Source organism: Ammospiza caudacuta, chromosome 6 (assembly GCF_027887145.1).
Source record: "Ammospiza caudacuta isolate bAmmCau1 chromosome 6, bAmmCau1.pri, whole genome shotgun sequence".
Taxonomy (NCBI): domain Eukaryota; kingdom Metazoa; phylum Chordata; class Aves; order Passeriformes; family Passerellidae; genus Ammospiza; species Ammospiza caudacuta.
The window spans coordinates 40,950,089-40,969,842 of NC_080598.1; the positions used below are offsets into that span (position 1 = coordinate 40,950,089).

Below are 19,754 nucleotides of genomic sequence, written 5' to 3' on the forward strand. Positions count from 1 at the left end.
GTTTGATAACATAGAATGCAAGAGATTGGTTAGAGAAACATATAGCAATCATTTGGAAGAATAAGGAAAGAGCCAGTGGAATGTGGGGATTTTTTTAGTGGCTCTTCCACACTCCTAAATTTGCCGTTTCTGACAGGATTTGGTATTACTGCAATAGTTTGCTGGTGGAAATGCGTGGGTTTTTTTAAATTAAAATGGATAGCTAGAAATTCTTAAAGACAATAATAGGACAAAATTGATTCTTGTACATTTCTATAAAATCTGTCCCAAATTATAAAGCAAAAAATTAGTATTAATTACAGTAAAAGTATTCTAAGTTATTTGTGTGTATGTGGTAAATGTGTTTGTTTATTGCACTTACAACTTTAATGCAAATCTTTCTCCTCCCAAAAGGTAGAAATGCCACATAAATCTCAGATGAAATATCCCGAGCTTGTCACATCTGTGTCATACAAAAATCCTCTGAGATGAAATGTTAAGATATTTTGTATAGAACTCGCAGTTCTGAGTTCTTGCAGGCCCCGTGACAGGCTCCCTCAGGACTCATGCATTCAAGCATGTTCCCTGCTATTTTTTTTCCAGGACAGTCCTGACACATGTTCTACCTCTCGTATGAGTTTGTAAACCAGCAGGTGTGATTTGCATACAGTCATGTCCTTCAGAAGTGTCCCTCACCCTGTGCAGAAAGTGTAGAGGAGCTGGGTGCCTCTTAAGGTAACATAAAAGCTTGGCTTTAAATTCATCATATTGTTGGTAGTGTTCATCACAGACCCTTTTCCTGACAGAACATGACAGCTCCTATGGAGTCCAGCAGGAAAAGCAGAGGGATTGGATCTACTTCTCTCATTCCTTAATACTTCTAATTTGTCAGAAGATTGCTTTTATAATTCTTCAAGTTAGAGAACTGCCACATCACCTTGAAAGTGGAAATAGTGGTTTTAAGTTGGGTGTCTGCTCCTGTGCAGGAGGGCTTAGTTAGCAGCTGCTGCTCTGTTTGGGGCTCCCACACCCCTGTATGAAGTTGTGCATGGCCTGAGCTGGTGTCACTCTGTGCTGTTACAGCCCTCCTTTGGTCCTAGCTCTGATGGTCCTGCAGCCCAAAGCAATGCAGAGATGTGTCTTAAAACTGTTTTGGCTAGGTCAGAACTGGCATTGTTGCACTCAACTAGCACCATGGCACAAGTACTGGTACCTGTGTGGGGTGGGGTTCAAGTGTCAGCCTGCAGAAGGTGGGTCCCTGCAGCAGCTCTGCCTTAGGTCAGCCCTAGCTGAGCAGAAACTGCACCTTCAGGGTGGGTACCCATTTCATTGTCACTGAATTCTGTATTTTACCTCACCCTGGTCATTAACAGGCATGCATAATATCCACATATAACTGCATATATAATAAATGTAATAAACGCATCCTCTACTTCCTTTTTAATCAGTACATGTCCCTAATCAATCACTTGGGTTTCACCTCAAAAACTGTTCTTAGAGAGATACTGTAATGCCTTCTAAATAATAACACTTCCTAAATACACATTACTAGTATATTTAGGGGATGATGGAACAGAATATGGAATTTACAATTGGAAGGTATACAACATTGATGTCAGATTTGTGACTTCTTTTTTTCTGTGTTTGCTGTTAAACACATCTACACTTCTCTGTAGATCCTTACAGGGAATAAATGGCCTCTGTGGAACCAAAGGGGAAACATTAGTGATGACCCTACAGACTTCTTCAGGTGCATACTACATGGAGACAGACACACTGGCAAGATGGAGTTGAGAAAGAACTGATTCAGCCTGTACTCCAGCTATTTTCACCTCCAAGATCTCCCACTTACTGCTTACTATGTTAAAAACATGACAGTGAGAACAGCTTTCCTCAGGATCCTGCAACACAGAATTTGACTCCATACCCAAACTCATCAGAAGTGATTTAACATTAAACCAAAAGCATGATTGCTCTTCTGAAACAATGCTGTACTCTGGAAGCTGTATCCTGAAAGTAGCATAACTTCCACTCCATCATGTCTGTGGTATTGAGTAACTACACTCTTTCCTTTATCTAATTCAAATACTGAATCTTTGATTCCAAACATAAGGATTTTCTTGGTTTGGCAGTCAGGCTGAACGCTTGATATTTACTTAGATTTTCTCATGCCCTTTTTCTCGGGAGAAAAAAATCATTCCAGAGAATCAAAGAGCTCTGTAGATGGAAAAACTGTAAAGGCATGGATCATCATCTTGGAGAAACTGGTCTTACAGAGATCATAAGAATCACAAATGATGTTCTGGAAGGAATGCCTAGGGATCTGTCATTGGCTGTGTCAGTACAAAAGCATCAAGTGGCACATAGAAGGTTCAGATAAAAGCTGAGGTTTCAGGTAAAACCACACAACATGCTGTTCTGCTGACCAGCTCTTTGCCATGGCATGTTGTAGATTCAAGAAATACAGGTGGGTTCAAGGGGAGACCAGAAAGTTCATGGAAGAGAAGCAGCAAGGGTTACTAAATAACCAGACACTATCCCTGCCTTGGGAAGTCTCTCCAGATGGCTAGGGGCTGGGACAGAATTCAGTGAGTGTATCATGAAAGGCTCTCTCTAGTCTTAAATCCTCGGATATCCCCCTTTTGGCCACATTTGGAGACAGACACTGGATAGGACTGGCTCCGTTCTGAGCCAGCAGACACAGTTATATGTGTTCGTGTTCTGTGTGTCCCTAACAAAAGGGACAAACTGAGTCTTGTAATGCATAGCAGGACATTATTCTGCCATAGTATTAATGAGCAAGGAGAAGTATTTTGAAAAATTTGAGGATACAGACTTTTAATGCATGGCATACAAAAAATCGACCTTTATTCTGCTATTTCAACAAAGAATAAGCTCTCCTAATAATAACTTCAAAGTAGAGGTGTGGATACCAGAATGTGGCTTTTCCAACTCTTTTAATGACCAGCTTTTAAAAAATGCCTTCCCACAAAGAGCAGAGGAATTCCAAGATGTTAAAAGGCAAAAAACTAATAATCACGAGTTTCAGTTTGGGGAATTTCCCTTTGGACTGGACACCGATGAAAAGTCTTTTAAACATCGCATTATAACGCATTATAATTGTTGCAGCGGCGGCAACAATTACCTACGAATACCTTAAACATGGTTTTTTGAGGTACTTGCTTTAAAATTATTCTCATTCAAGAGCACAGGCGGAAATACTTCGTTCGGAATTTTAGAAGGGGTTTTGTTTTCGCGGCTGGCCGGTGATACTTTGATCCAGCGTTGATGAATGCCGCGATGATACTTTTATTCCGTTTCCTGCGCATTCCCTCAGGCACGTCCGGCGGGCTTCCAGGGTTCCACGAGCCGAGCCGTGCCGAGCCGTGCCTCACCTCACTGTCACTGTCAGCGTCACTGTCACAGCCCCAGCCGCCGCCGCGGCACAGCCCCGCCTTCCGCTCGCGCCCTCCGTGACGCGTCTCGGCGCGGCGGCCGCGGGGCTCGCGCATGCGCAGCGCCGGTGCCGGACCGTGACGGTGCGGGAGCGGCGCGCGCCTGCGCGGGGTGTCCGCGTGCCCCGGAAGCGCTCCGGCGGAGGCTGCGGCTGCGGCGGGGCCCTGCACGCGGACAGCTCCCCCCGGCCCGCGCCGCTCCCGCCATGTCCCGCGGCTCCAGCGCCGGCTTCGACCGGCACATCACCATCTTCTCGCCCGAGGGCCGCCTCTACCAAGTCGGTGCGTGTCCGGCCGCGGCGCCGCCGCCGAACTGCCCCGTCACGGGCCCGGCCTGCCCGCGCTCCCCGCCGAGCGGGGCCGCGGCCGGCGGCCTGTGCGGAGGGGCGGACGCGGCGCCTGTCGCGGCTCGGGAGCGCCGGCTCCCGCCTGGCCTGGTGCCGCCGTGGGTGGGGGAAGCCTGGTGGGAGCGTGGAGCGGCGGCGGTCCCGGTCGTGCCGGCGTGGGGACCCGGGAGGGGATCCTCGCTTGAGATAAGGAAACCCGGAGCCAGGGTGGCTCTCTCGAGTGTCCCCTGCCGCCGGGAGGGCCTGCTCGGAGCCCCCGGTGTTCCATCTCCCATGCTTGGACACCAAAGCTGCCGCTCTCCAGAGGCTGTTCGGTCTCCCTTAAATGTTTCTTTGAGTGAATCTTGCCAAGCCTCGGAGCGCTGCGTTTTGGGGTCTGAGAGCTATGGTAGCTGTTGGAAATGGGATTTGAACAGCTCAACCCTGCATGCCGGAGTGACAGTGTCAGTTCTTGGGTGTAACTCGTGCACTTTCTTGTTACACCTGAATGCCGCTTGTTCTGTGGCCTGTGAGATAGCAGCAAGCATTCTTTGTTTTCAGGTTTCTCGGAATAACCTGAAGCCAAGCTTCAGTTTTTTCTGTAAGCCACTGGTTCTGTTATTCCTATTTTTGCACTGCACCAGATTTGTACAGAAGCACATCCTGGTGCCCTTGTGCGGGATACAGCCAGCTCACAGTGCGCCAGGACAGTAGCTGGGCAGTGCCCCTGGAGGAGCCTCTCAACAGGGACGCATGAACTGTTCTGCAGCATCATCCTGATGCTGCCTTCCCCAGCTGCAGCGCCTTCACTGCACATCCACTGCTTGTTATGTCCATAAATCCCTCTGTTCTCCAGAAAGGAGCTTGCTGGGGTCAGATTGCATTAATTGCCCGTGGCAGCCATGTAGTTTTTTTGTGACTGCCCTTGAGTTTTTCTCAGGAAGAAGCCTGTATGGATTAGGCCTCATGGACAGGTGGCCCAGTCTTGAGCAGTCCCTTCTGCAAGGAAGAATGAGGAAGGTGCCTGTACTAGATACCTACATGGGGGTGCTGTTGTATATCTGGAGCATGTGTAATGTTTATTTGTCCCTTATATGTAGGGGTGGTAGGGACAGTGCTTCCTCCCACGGGGTTTTTCAGTGGTGCTGTGGCAGAGGAATCCTGGGCTCCCACCTTCAGCTGCCCTTAAAACAGGCTGGTTAGTCCTCACCACTTCCCACTGTGTCACAGTGCTGCTTGTCGGGAATGGTTTCTGCATTCTGTAGCAGAGAGGAAACTGAGCCTTGGTTTTCTGCCTCTGGGGTGTACTTAGCCAGTAGGCTGATGTATGAGAAATGTGTGGTACCTCCATGCCTTTTAACAGTGTCTTAGAAACAAGTATCTGCATGTGTATTTGAGAGCTTCTGCACACAGCCTGAAGCTGTCTTAAAGCTATTTTAAGTACCTATGTGCTATAGGAAGAAAAATATGTATATGTTAACTTCAAGCAAGCATGAGCTCACTTTACTCAGAGCCAGGCTGGTAACTCGGGCATGGTGCCCCATGGGTGTCCCTGTTTGCCAGCATCTAGCCACAGCATGGGCAGAAATCTCATGCTTGCTTGCAATCAAATGTCCACATCTAGGTGGTTTTGTTTTGTCTTTGTCTCTTTGCTGGATTAAGGTTAGCTAGGAGCTGTCAAGGATTAGCATGGACATGTATTGCTCTAAGATTGCCTTAAAACTTGAGTTTTTTCTGGAATTTGGCAGTATGGGAATAGAGATTTCCAGTGTAGTGATATTGGACTGAAATGCTTTTACTTTGTTTTAGGTCTGTCTTCTGCTTCCAAAGCTCAGAAAACTTTGATCTCATATTAGAAAACTTAACAGTTACTTCACATTACATGGTTAAAATCCCTCAAAACATCAGTGTTCTCTTGCTCCCTGTTAGTTTCAGTCCTCAAAGGTGGTGTTTCTTCTCGGTGGAGTTTTGAGAGGTGAAGAAAATTACTACAGTAAAATTTCTGGCTGTTGCCATGTATTCAGGGAACAGAAACGGACTGCTCTTTTCAGAGAGAATGTCTGCAGTGCTGCTGAAATACTTACATTGCAGTAAACAGACTTAAAACAGCACTAGCAACTCGGATTTGTTACATTGTAAGAGCCGCTTCACCTTTTGGCTCGTTTCCTTGAAAACTGAGCAATCAGGGGCTGCAGTTTCACAGGCCTGGTTGTTGGGAGTTGTGAGCAAAACCCAGTTTGTGATAGGCATGGATCCCTACTGCCACCTCAGTGTCACAGAAGCACAGAGTGGCTGAGATTGGGTGGGCCCTCTGGAGATTGTCTGGCCCCAAGCCCCTGCCCAGGGAGGCCCACCCAGAGCTGGGTGCCCAGGAGTGTTTCAGGTGGGCGTTACAGGCAACCTGTTCCAGAGCTCAGTCACCATCACAGTAAAACATGTTTTAGGTGTTTGGGTGGACCCTCCTGTTTCAGTTTGTTCCAGTCACCTCTGATTTGGTCCTGTCACTGGCATCAGTGCGAAAAGGCTGCCTCTGTCCATCTGCTTTCCACCCTGCCTTCAGGGGGTTGTGCAGACAGACAAGTGGTGCAGAGCCTGTGCTCCAGCTTTGGGCATTGCCCTTTTGCAGGCAGTGCTGGCTCCTGCCTTCTGGGGCTTGTGCTCTGCTGCAGGCTGGCACTCATCATCCCAGGGGGGCACAGCTGTGCAGAGGGAAAGGGGGAACATCCCTCATGGCACCTTTGGGTAACCAGTAAATAGGTAAATAGTAAATGCTCTGATGTCTGAGAGTAGTAAATACAGTGCCATAAATACACCACAGTGAGCCCTTCCTCAACAATGACTCTGCAGATTGAGCATTAATGTGCAAGGTTTGAGGTTTTTTTTCATCTTCAGATTATTACTTGTCTCTTCTGTTGTGCAATCTCTTCTATAGATCTGAAGCTTTTAAAATAGCCAAGTTTCTTGCTCCCGTTATTTTAGGATAGTTTTAGCAATTTACTATGCTGTTTGTAGACATGTTCTGAATTCTGGGTTCATGTGCATGGCTAACACAAAAACTCACCTACATTTAGCTGCTGTGTGAAACTTGCCACTCAGCCAGATATTAGGAGTTTCTGAATGTTTATCAAATATTGCCAGTTCTTAAAGTTCTTGTGCCTAAGGCTTTTGAAACCATCAATCAGGAGAAATTTATTCCATGGATAATTTCATGACTGTTACCTTAGTGTAATCCATTTTTAATCCATTGTACTTACATGAACAACACTTTAACTTGCATCTGTGTAGCTTTCACTATAAAAAGTGAAGAAAAGCATTGCAGTGTTTGAATGTCAAGTCAGAAAATATGATCGTTAAAACCTGTCTCCTGTGTCATCTTACCACTTTTCATCTATATCAGTAAAAAATTAGAAAAGAAGCTTTACATCCTTTAAAATACTAAAATTCATGTCAAGAATTCTTCTCTAAGAATTTATGGTTACTGTAGATTAAAGTTGGACAATTTTCGTCTAGTTCAGAACAGCCTTTTTGTTCTAAAACTTATTCTGTTGCTGTTAAGCTTGAACTGAACAAAAAGTCAAGTTAGAAGAAGCATTTGAAGGAAGCAGTGACGGTGATTTTGTGAAGAGAGTCAATGCACATTGTACTAAAGAGTTTAAGGACACAAAGTGTTGCACAAGTATTAAAGTATTAAAAGGCCAGAAATTAGTGGGATCCTGTGTTGGGGGGTATTGTTACTTGTACTAGTGTCTCTGACACAAGTTTTTTATTAACATTTGTATCTTTTTCTAGAATATGCATTTAAGGCCATAAACCAAGGTGGACTTACATCTGTAGCTGTTCGTGGGAAAGACTCTGCAGTAATTGTAACACAGAAGAAAGTACCTGTAAGTAGTCTGGTTTTGAGGGGAGGGCTGGAAGGAGAGGAGTAAAAAAGATGGAGTGAGACTCAGCAATATTGATATTATTCTTATTAGCACTAACATAAATTGCTATTTGAACTGAATATATAATTATCATTCTGCTTATTACAAGTTCTTGTTCCATGTAGTGCTCCACTGTACATTTTCTCACTAAGTACTGCTGTATTGGTTTTCTCTGTAGTTGTTGAAGGGATAAATCTAAAATATAAATTGACCCTGCTGTATTGAGCATGCATTCATTGCTCTGGCTTGTAAAGGCTGAGTTGTCCATAAGCAGCTCCCTGATTCCTTGAATTTCTGCTGAGAAAACCAATAGCACACAGAGCATGCTTTTCATAGGTTTTTGAGAGTGTTTCAGCTCAGTGGTGATGTACTGTTGAAAAAGGGGGGAAATTCTTTTATGTTTGAAGGGCAGCATGAAATAAGAGAACAAGCTTTTGTGTGTAGGTTCTCAGAGTTTCTTCAGAGGGAAAAGGACTGTGATGTTGATCATGTTCTTGTTGTTCTCCTTCTGCAGATCTGTGGTTTTATTCTTCCCTGTTCTCCAGTTTCTTCATTTGCATTCCTACAGCAGTAAAAACTGGGAAGCCTGAAAGACAATTCGTGGCTGTTATGGGTCCTTTTGGGCTCTTCTGTAAAAAAAAAGAGGATTCAGAGTTTGGGGTTTTTTTGTTTATTTTCTTTTTACTTCGAGGACAGTGTTTGCTATTGCATTATTTCTGTTTCCTCTTTAGGACAAGTTACTGGATTCCAACACAGTGACTCATTTATTCAAGATTACTGAAAATATTGGTTGTGTGATGACAGGAATGACAGGTATTTCATTCACCAATCTGGTTTTGGAGAACTTGCCTAGTTCTCATGGATATATTTAAAGACAATGTAAAGTTGGACCTGGAATTTATATCCTTAAGCAGTGCTAGAAATAAAGATGGCACATATTCAGTGGAATTAATATTAGTTCTCTTTGTCTAGCTGACAGCAGATCCCAGGTGCAGAGAGCCCGCTATGAGGCTGCTAACTGGAAGTACAAGTATGGATATGACATCCCTGTGGATATGCTGTGTAAAAGGATTGCAGATATTTCTCAGGTCTATACACAGAATGCTGAAATGAGGCCCCTTGGTTGCTGTAAGTACAGTTTATGAGAATGATCTTTGCTGTTTCTTCTCTAAGTTTGCAAATTGGTATGGAAGAAATTCTCACCCATTTTCAGAATGGGTAACTGAGGGTGTAAGGGGGATGAGCAGCTGAATGAGAGAGCAGTGTTGTAGGTCTCGAACTGGAGCCCTGATTTTACCACTGACTCAGCATTTGAAATAATGTAGCCTCTCTAGTACTATTTCACCTTAGATTTTGGGGGTCCTGATGTGTTTGCACTGTGCAGTGGTATCTGTGAGCATGAGGTGCTCTTTGTAACTGTGTCTGTTTGTGGTGGCTTGACCCTGGATGGATGCCAAGTGTCTGCAAAAGTCTCTCCATCGCTCCTTTCCTCAGCTAGACATAGAAGAGAAAAAATACCATGGAAAGCCTTTGGGTCAAGGTAAGGGCAGGGAGGCATCACTCACCAATTACCACCATGGCAAAACAGATCCACCTTGGGGAGATTACCTGAATTATTAACAAGCAAAACCAAATCTTCAAAACACTTGCCCCCTACCTCCTTCACAGATTTAACTTTAGTCCTGGTTCTCTACCTCTCCCACAGTGGCACAGGGAGATAGGAAGGGGGTCTGTGGTCAGTACATGGTACATTGTTTTTCTGGTGCTACATCTTCCTCAGAGGGAGGACTCCTCACACTCCTCCCGTGCTCCAGTGTGTCTCCCACAGGAGACAGTGCTCCAGGAACTTCTCCAAAGTGAGTCCTTCTCACAGGCTGCAGTTCTTCACAAACTGCTCCAGCAAGGAGCCCACGTTATGTGGGGTGCAGTCCTGCAGGAACTGGCTGCTCCGGTGTGGGCTCCTTTCTCCACAGCACCGCTGGTCCTGCCAGAAGCCTATCCCAGGACAGGCTCCACCATGGGTGTCCATGGGCTGCAGGGCCACAGCTGCCTCACACCACAGGCCGCAGGGGAGTCTCAGTTCTGGCAGCTCCTTCCCTCCATCATTTGCCTCAGTGCCTGCAAAGTTGTTCCTCTCACATATTCTCACTCCTCTCTTCTCTGTCTGCAATTTCCTTTTTTTTTTTTTTCTTTCTTGAATATGTTATCCCAGAGGCACTACCACCACTGTGGATGGACTTGGCCTCAGCCAGCAGCAGGCTGGTCTTGGAGCCAGCTGGCTTGGGCTGCTTTGGACACAGGGGAAGCTTCTGGCAGCTTCTCACAGCAGCCAGCCCTGCAGCCCTCTCACTACCAAAAACCTTGCCATGCAAACCCAGTGCACTGTGTCTGGGTAAACAGCACTGTAAAAGAGAGATGGAGAGTGCAGTTATCTTTGTGCAGGTTTTGTGGCATTTTTTAATCTAAGTAGTATGTATAGGACAGATTTACAAAATTTTTTCTCCTAACTTAGCTATTGTGTATATAATGTAGAGGAAAAAGTGTCTAAAATATTTCCCTTGCAAATATTTCTACGTCTTGTTTTATAACAGCAAATGAAGCTTAAAAAGAAGTTGTGTGTTGAGTCATTTTTTGTAGATGTTCCTGGTCATCTCTGTGTTCTGGGCTTGGTTCTGACTTGTGTTTTCTTTTGTGTTTGGCCATAAGCAAATTATAAACAAACTGTTAGGCTGTTCAGGAACTGAGGTAAAACACTTAACAGGTTTCCTCAGTTACTTTTTCATTAAACATTCTGTCTGAGTTTCTTTTTCATTGGTTGGGTTTTGTTGTTTTTTTATTTTTAAGGAGAATAGTTTCAGAATTGATGAATCACTTCTTGTAATCATACTAGCCACTAAGACTTCTCACTAAAGAAGCAACATTCAGAGTTGCACCACAGTTTCCATGATGGGGCAATTCTCCTATGCTTGTGTGCTTGTAATTTTCAGGAAAGATTGTTTCTTTCTTCTGTTGGCATTTCCCATGCCTTGATACTGCTGGAAATTCCTTTTTTAAAAATACATTAATAAAAATGCATTTTTCTTTACTTCACTTAGTCTTTTTGAAAATATGAGGGGACTTTTTTTTCTGTTTTAGTAATAGCTGCTCAGAAGTTTATCATCTCTAACTACTAGTTAAAAGTTACACAATTGTGAAGTGAAAATAATTGAAAACCATGACCTTGTTCTGTTTTGGGTTTTTATTGCAAGTATTGGTTTTGACTTCTTTTTAATATGCATATTGAGACAATGCAGCTGTAAATCAAGAAGTAAGGGCGAACACATGAATTGCAGTGATGTGGTCAGTTTGTGTTACTTGAAAACTGTCCAGCTTCACAATACTTAGTCAGATGATATTCAAGGACTCAGTTATGTCCTGATATTAACACTTTTCATTATAGATTATTTTTTTTAATTTAAAGATGAAAAGGTATGTAATGCACTGTTTTTCAGGGTTACAAACAAGAAATCTAAATTTCTTTTTAATATTTCCATTCATTTCAGTATGTTTGTAAAGTTGCTTTCTAGTAAAAGCACATGGTAATTGAAATATTGTTTACACATTCGTGTCATATAACACAGGATGTGAGCTGTGGTTTGGGAAACTTTCTATCAGGATAAAACTTTTGTATTTCCTGACTTTGTGGTTCTCTACACACTGAGCATGGCAAAAATGTTTGTATGTTCAATGAGAATGCCTTCTTTGGGAATGACAGAAATATAGTTTCTGCTGAACTGGGCTGTACACCTGGTAAGGAGATGCTGGCAAGAAATGGCAAATTAGAGATAAAAAGGAAATCACAGCTCCAGGTATGGGACTGATTCCCAAAGATGTACTGCTGTGCATGCATGTTTTGTCACAGAGAGGACTATCCATTCTGTTCTTCAGTTGAATTAAATTGCTAAAATGGGGAAAATAAATCAATTAACAAATTTTCTCTTCCAGGTATGATTTTGATTGGTATTGATGAGGAGCATGGCCCTCAGGTATACAAGTGTGACCCAGCAGGTTACTATTGTGGATTCAAGGCCACAGCTGCAGGAGTTAAACAGACAGAGTCAACCAGTTTCCTTGAAAAGAAAGTAAAGAAGAAATTTGATTGGACATATGAACAAACAGTAGAGGTAGGTCAGCAGAAGGAAATTAAAATTTGTTTAAAGTATTTTTAATGAATATGGCTGCATGTAGGCTTGCAATGCAGAGAAATGTTGTTAGGCATTTCCTCTTTCCCTACAGTTCTGTATTGCTGCCAGAGCAAACACAGCTAGCTATTCCAACCAGAAAATCATTTGAAGCTGTTCTGCAAGTATTTGAATGGTCATCTAATCTGTTGTTTTGCTTTATGTTAGCTGAAGCAGATTCTGTAATTGTAGCACTCCCACTGTAGCTGGTGTTTGGTAACTACAGTGCTTGATTTTAGGGATACCAGTATGATTAACTTTTAGTGACATTTAAAATAATCTTCATATTAGAAGGTATTTCAGACAGTATCTTTGCATGATAAAAGGCTTTGGTTTTGTTGTGTCTTTTTCTGCTATGAAAATATGTCCCTTTGCTTTTTGTAGTTTGGGCTTTTAGGGAGAGGACTGGAGAGGGGCTGTATTTTGTAGCAAGGGGAAACTATTTGGAATTTCTAAGCTGAGATTTTGAAGTGAGAGGAAGTAACTTTAAACCAGAAGGAAGGATAATTGTTAATGCTGTGTCTATTAAGAGAAAAAAAAAAGAGAAGAATTTGTGCTTTCTTTCTAATGACAGGGGTTTTTTTCATCTTTCAGACAGCAATAACATGCCTGTCTACTGTACTATCCATTGATTTCAAACCTTCAGAAATAGAAGTTGGTGTAGTCACAGTGGAAAATCCTAAGTTCAGGTAAGCAATCAGTGTTGACAAAACTTGGTGTGTTTCTCTGATTATGTGCAATTAGTTTTACCTTCTTGTGTAATTGTAAATTAAGAAAAAGAGATAAATTTAAGAAATTGAAGTTTTGAAGGGCTTTTTACTTGTAACTCTTCAAAATGTGTAGGGGTAGAAAACATTGTGTACAAAGAATAATGCAGTTTTAGAATGTGTGACACAGTTAAGGGATTTAGCAGAGAAAAGCGATCTCTTTCCTGTCTTAAAAGGGTATGGCTTTCTGTGATGATTGAAATGTAGTTACATCTGGTCTAGACATGTTTTCATGCTTAGATGCATAAAAATTTTTCATAGTAATGGTATCTGGAGTCCACTTCCAAATCATAGCCATACTAACTAATGCAGTAAAGTCTGGTTTATATTATGGAATATTTACAAGACCCTTAAATTCTTCATTCTTTTTCTAAAATGAGTCTTTAAATTATTCGTGCTTATCTTTTATTTATTAGCATTTCTTAACATCTAAAATATGTAGTTAATAGATTATGGACTTGTACAGTTTGAAAAACTGTATTTAAATTGGGTAAGATTAAAAGATCACGGATTTAAAAAATCACAAATGATTTGGAAATGGCTGAGCTATCTACTTTGTGAGTACTCTGCAGTCCCATCTAGCATGAATCAAGGCACCTGCAATTTCTTCCCTCCTCCATTGCCTGCAGCACACTGTGTGCACCAGGATCACCTGGCCAGTGTATCGAGGCAGTGCCTGGGAGTCTTTCCTGAAGGGCAGGAATGTTTCACCTGGGATACAGTGTACTTGGCAGCCTGCTCACAGCACACTGTATAGCTGCAGGAGTGTGCATGAAATGTGGGAGAAAAACTTGGGGGAGTTTTTATAATGCAAAAAGAACTCTCCAGGTATGGCTTACCTAAAATTTAGGTAAGTCTGGCTTGCTGCAGAGGGATTCAGTTATTTCTGCTTTAGTCTTTAATTGAGGGGGTTTTTGAGTTTTTTATTTAAAAAGAAGAGAGGAACAAAGTAAAATTGGGAGCAAAGTCTGCTGTTACTTTAGTCTAACTACTTGGGAAGTGGGGACTGAAGAGAGTCTTCAAACCTTTGGGTCCTACAGATTCAGTCCTTTAAGTGCTTCCTTCCTAATGTTTTTAAGGTGGACATGGTTTTAAGGTGGGTGGTTTTGTATCTGGTGGTGTGCTGAGGACAACAGAGCAGCACAGTGTTTGTGAGAAAACACACAGGAGCTGCATGAGCCCTTTTCTCCTGCCACTCAAGGGATCAAGCTGCCTTCTCACTAGGTCTCAACTTACAAATGCATTACTCATGAAGAATTACCTGTTATTTTTCTATCATTTGTTATTTCCTTGCTCTCTAGTGCCTTTGATTTTTCCTTTATTTTTCAAGAGAATTGGGATGTCAGCCTGTGGCACTGGCAGCAAGGCTTTAAAGGGCAGAAAGATGCATTGCTGTAAAACTTATTTGTATGGATATTAGGTTGTAATATTGGAGCTTAAGGGGAAGAATCATTTAAGCTATTTAAGATTTCTTTTTGTTCTTTCAGGATCCTTACAGAAGCAGAGATTGATGTGCACCTTGTAGCTCTGGCAGAGAGAGACTAATTAGCATTCCCATTTCCATTGTCTGTGCTTCTGGCCAGGATGTTTGGTGAAAAGAAAACACTTAATAATGGTTTTAGATTATGGGTGGGAAACAGTGTTCACGGTATGATGTATTTTACTCTGTACAAATAAAACAGAGGTTTTTGAAATTCTTGGTGTCTCCTTTCAATGTTATTTTTTAAACTTCCAATTCTATGAAATTGTCATCAAAATGCTTGATGACTTCTAGTGTTTCTGTGGTAATTGCCTGCCTTTTAATTGTATTTTAAGAGAAATTTTATGCTCTGAGCTGTATTTTCCATCTGAGCTATTTGGCTCTTTGCGTAAAGTTAATATCAGTTTTTGTGGTGTGTGTGTCTTGAGATAATTCCTATATTCATGTTCATTCTCTCCATGGCCTGATGTTGAAAGCCTTACAACATTACTGGTTTAATTGTGGGGAAGTTAGGAAGACCTTATTTGCTCAGGTTTATATGAGGATATAGGGCAAAAGCAGAAGGAAGAAGCTTGAGCTGTGAGTCTGAGTCCAGTCCTTTGGACTGATTTATTTGTGATGCATGTAGTGGATTTGAAAGATGTCTTCTGTAATTAAACAGCTCTGAAGCTGACATTTATTTAGGGAAAATACTCTGTGTGTAGTGTACTTTGGGATTTTGGCTTAGTCACCTACCAGGTTTTGAGGCTCTGAGCAGTGTTGGGGCTAGGCAGGGCCAATAGACCAAGTCCTTGAACAGGAAGGTATCTGGGGAGCAATTCCTTCAGAGGTTTTGGGTTTGGAGTTGAGACTGCAAAAACTTGAAGGTAAAAAAAAAAAACCTTTTTGTTTTACTTCAGTTGAAGAGGTTTCAGCCTCAGCAGTGAACAGGGAGATGATGAAGTTGTGAGGGAGGAGGCACTGAGGAGAAAGGGGAGATTACCAGGCAGTTTTAGTTGTTGCACACAAGTCTTCTTGAAAGAATGCTATGTTAATGCAGCATAACTCCTTACCTTCATTCTCTGCTGTGCACTTCTCATGCTGGCTTTAATTATTCCAAAATTCTCTTTGATTTTTTTCAAGGCATTTGGGAAAGGCCTCATAAGTTGTCAGAAACTGAGATTGGTTCATTTTTTTCTTCATGCTTTACAATTAAAGCCCCTTGAATATGTATTTTTCAAGTTCATTGTAGTAAAGAAGCTGCAGTTCAGTGTTTGGTGGCTTCAGTAAAGGATAATGCTAACCCTATGTGATAACTGAGTTTAGGAGAATCAGATGTGTAGTGAATTGTGGAGCTCACAAAGCTTCTCAAGTTCTGTTCATGCCTCCACATTTCAGCTTCCCTCATGTCAGATAGTGCAGTGTAGATAAGATAAGCACCTCTGCTTTTAGTTTTGGGTTGGTTATCTGAGAATTCTATGTGGGTTTGTGCAGCAATCAGCACATTTGTGCAGCTAATGGCACATTTAGGAAGGTCTGTGTTATTTCAGCTGCCAGTGATAGCTCAGTTTCTGAAAACCCCTAGGGCCTTTCTTCCTAATACTTCAGTTGTATAACAACCTGGAATTTGAGTAGGCTTGGGTCATTATTTAGTCTGCCACAAAATATCATCCATTGATGGTTTGTTCTTGATCAGCTTTAATAATGTATGGAAAACATCACTAATGACTTCTTGAACAAAAATTAAAGGGAAGATGGCAATCAGGGACCCATATGACTAGAGCACATTTCCATAGTATTCGGTACCAAAATTCCCAGCAAGTCCTTTAATTCTAAATTTTGGAGCTTGTATGGGATTGTATAACTCAGGTGGTGGTTCTGAGAGCAGTGGGTGTTTGTTGATACCTTGCCTGTTTTGCAATGCAGAGCATCCCATCTTGTATTCAGAGATGATGAAATAAGCTGTCTACAATATATTAACTGTGAACGTTGCCTATTTTTTTATAAAGGCAATGGTGAATGTTGCCTTTTTTATGGCATTTTTGCTACTATTTTCCCTTGTAGAGAAAATTCGTGGTTCTTTTTTCATATTAATAATGGGGATTTTTCTTTTATAGTCAAAGCTTTTTGCTTCTGAAGATAAGGCAGCAATGCAGGTGGGTTACCTGACTGAATGGGAAAGCCCCATGTATTACACATAACACATAATTACATTCTTCACACCCTGGAGCAAGTATCACCTGCAGCCAGGCTGTACAGCTGTGGCTGGTGCTGAGCTGTAGCTAGCATCACCTGCTGTTCCAAACCTGGCACTTCAAAATAAGCTGGAGTACGTGTGGTACAACCCTGGTGCTTCCTTTGTGTAGAGCTTATAAAGAGTGAGACCAGACTTGAGATTGCTCCATGTGCTTGTGGTTTGTTGTGCCAGTGCTGAAGACTGGCAGATGCAGTTACAGTGTGAATGCACAAGTAGTTAAACAGGAATAGGATTGAGTTTTATTTGCATACCAGACCCACACTGGTGCTGCCTGTACTGGCTCTGCACTGCCTTGTAACTGTCCACATGACATTACCAGTGCTCTTTATCTCTGGTGTAGTGTAAGGATGCAAGTGCCAAGTACATGCAGTCAGCTTAGGTAAATCAGTGTTTATTAACTCTGAAAATCATCTGGATTTCTGATGAGTAACCTCCCTCCATGCAAATGGAGCCCCCAAGACAGTAATGGTATGTGTTATAAACAGAAGTAGCTCAGTGGGGAGCCAGTTGCTCACCCATCCCATGATGTGTTTATCCAGCTGTGTGCTGGACATTTTGTCCAGAAGGGTCCTGTGAGAGACAGTATGGAAAGCTTTACTGAAATCCAGAAGGATTAGATCAGCTGGCTTCCCCTGATCGGCTGGGTGGGTTAGCTTGTCATGAAAGGAAATCAGGTTTGATAAGCAGGACTTTCCCTTCACAGAGCTGTGCTGGCTGGGATTGATGACCACATTCTTTAGGTGCTCAAAGGCATTTTCCCATTTTACTAATTAGCTTCCTGAGCAGCCTGAAGTCTGCTCTCCTCGTGCCTAGAGCTGAAGTTTTGCTGGCACTTTTCCTCCTGTCAGCACAGATTTTAGACTCGATCGCCTCGTGGTCACTGTGGCCAATCTCCACTCACGAGAGCCTCTCTTTACACACAACAATCCTGGCAAGGCAGGCAGTAGTGAGCTTCTGTAGGATTTCAGGTGCATCTTAAGAGCAACACGCGCTACTGTGTAATGCACAATGTTTGGCTGTCCCTTTTCACTGTAAAGCTGATGACAGTCTGAGGGCAAGGGTAGATGGGGAGTTCAGATAGGGCCAGTACATACAGACAGATCACAGCAATTTTAATACATGGAATTATATGCAGCATTCTTTTTTACCTTCTCTGTCCTGTTTTGCATTAAATCAATGTCCAGGTTTACCAAATAAGAAGTATTTTAGTTCAGCACACATTGTTGGAAGTAAGATCAAAGAACTATAGCTGTCATTTTCTAGCATCTGAAGAAAAAGAAGTACATAACTTTCCCTTTTTTCTCCCTGGCACAGAAGCAAAGCCTGCTGTTTTGAGTTCTGTAAAACAGTAGCCTTACTGGGTCATGAGATCAAGTTTTGTGAAGCACGTCCATAGCAGTATTCATGTTTTCTTCTAGGAAAAAAAAAGCTACCAGGATAGTAATGGTAGGGACATTGCTTTTTATTTTATAATCAGTGAATTTTTGCTTTTTCAGATGGAAAATTTTTTAACTGTCACAGCTTGTTCCAGCCAGTTCTTGCTGGTAACACTTTGTTCTGTTCTGTTCTGTTGTTTTGCTGTAACCCAAACTACTTGGAAACAATGCAAGACATCCTGTAGTTCAGGATCTGTTGGAACAGTAAAGCTCTCATGCCCAAACTAAAACAAGGATCATCACATGCTTATGCAAAGCCGTTTAAAATAGTCTGGACTTTGTTTATTGTGGTTCTCATATTTTAGAAAACCCCATGAAACATTTTAACCAGTCCTTTGTAGTATAACTATATAGATAAACTTGCATTTTTAAGTGACTGACAAACCCCTCAGTTATTTGCAGTATTTGCTCCTCTTCACTAAGATGTTCTTAGCACACTCATCTTTTCTGTAGTAATGGTCTTACCCACGTCATCATCTTCCATGAAAATTCTGTGCTGCAGTGTTAAATGTGGTAACTCTTAGGTACTTCAATATAAACCTGCTGAATAAATAGAGCCAGCATATCACTAAATCAAAATCCAGCTAACTGCTTGGCAGAACTGAGTCATCTTCCAAGTAGTTTGTGCTTCCACTTTTTGGGGATAGTGTTTTTCTCCTGGTTCTTTTTAGAACCTGCCAGCTGTGGCTGAGCTTCCTGGCACTGCAGATGCATTTCATGGCTGTCTCCTACCTGTCATTGGGGCTTACTGATACGTTCATTGGACCACAAGCCTCTGGAATGAAGTTTTCTCTCTGAGCCTCTAGCAGCGTAGTATGCAGTGCAGATTAGCATACACAAGCCAAGACTTCCATTTTTTGACAGGAAATTGTGTTTGTTTCCTCCTCCAGAAAACTGACTCTTGTGACACCCAGTGGCATGAAGAGTTGTGAACATAAGGTATTTAATCCTTTCTGAGATTCCTTAGGCTAGAAAGCAACCCTCTCTCAAGTTAGAGAGTCAAATTTACCAGCTGATGGAGAAAAATAGCATGAATGTGCACAGACCAGGATTGCATGAGCAGGAGTAGGAATACCACTCATTGCCATCTGATGTTGCTGTGATGTTTGCAGGTGTGCTCAGTCTCCCTGGGCTTTTTCCTGGCTCCTCCTTCAGCAAGCAGCGGTGCTTATTTGTATTTGTAAAGAGCCATTCTCTTTATTTAATTGATGGAAAACATTGGGTTCTTTTTGTTCAGTTCTCTGTTGCATAAGTGACCTGAGTCATCTTACCCTGGGTCCAAACCGGCTGTAGTGCAGGTGTAAAAGAGGGGGGGAGAGGGAAATGGGATTGCACTGCCTCTGCTTTAATCCACTGTGAAACCACAGCCTGCATCACCAAAGAGCAGGAGTTTCCATAGCTCATTATCCCCTTGGCTAGTCTTTGACTTAAACCTGTATGATGACACCTGGCTCACCAGAGCTGTGTTTGCCTTTGTCAGCAGCTGACTGGAGCCTTTGCTTGGGCAGCATCAGGACTGCTCCCATCTCCTCTGAGGAAGGTTTCTTTGGGGACAGTGCTCTTATAGCAGCTCGTCCTCAGTTCCTCTGTCCCTGTCACCACTGCATAGCCCAGCAATTTCCAGGGCTACACAGGGAACCTGATACAGAAACAAGCTTATGTTTAAAAAAAAGCCAAACCAACAAAACCCAGCCAGAACAGCAGCTCGGTGTGGACGCTGGTTTAACCTATTGCTGGTGCTGCAATAGTAGTGCCAGCACAGGGGGCAGTGCAGCACAGGATCCATGAGGAAGGGCTGGTTAAACTGGTGGCACACCTGACAGGAGTGACAGTCAAAATCCTCCCTTGTAAATATTTTCCTCAGGGAAAGACGGGATAATTAGTTGTCATAATCCATGGAAACCTCCTTCATGGGATCTAACTGCAGGCTGG

The 19,754-nt window shown here is 42.6% G+C and overlaps 1 protein-coding gene across 1 annotated transcript; it reads left to right on the top strand.

The window, feature by feature from the left end:
• The first annotated feature begins 3,544 nt into the window (after positions 1 to 3,544).
• On the top strand, positions 3,545 to 14,364 carry PSMA6 (proteasome 20S subunit alpha 6). The gene is made up of 7 exons (XM_058807201.1): positions 3,545 to 3,716; positions 7,550 to 7,644; positions 8,415 to 8,496; positions 8,656 to 8,811; positions 11,668 to 11,846; positions 12,498 to 12,592; positions 14,158 to 14,364. The coding sequence occupies exons 1-7, from the start codon at positions 3,641 to 3,643 to the stop codon at positions 14,213 to 14,215; spliced, it is 741 nt and encodes a 246-aa protein (XP_058663184.1). The 5' UTR covers positions 3,545 to 3,640; the 3' UTR covers positions 14,216 to 14,364.
• The last annotated feature ends 5,390 nt before the right edge of the window (positions 14,365 to 19,754 follow it).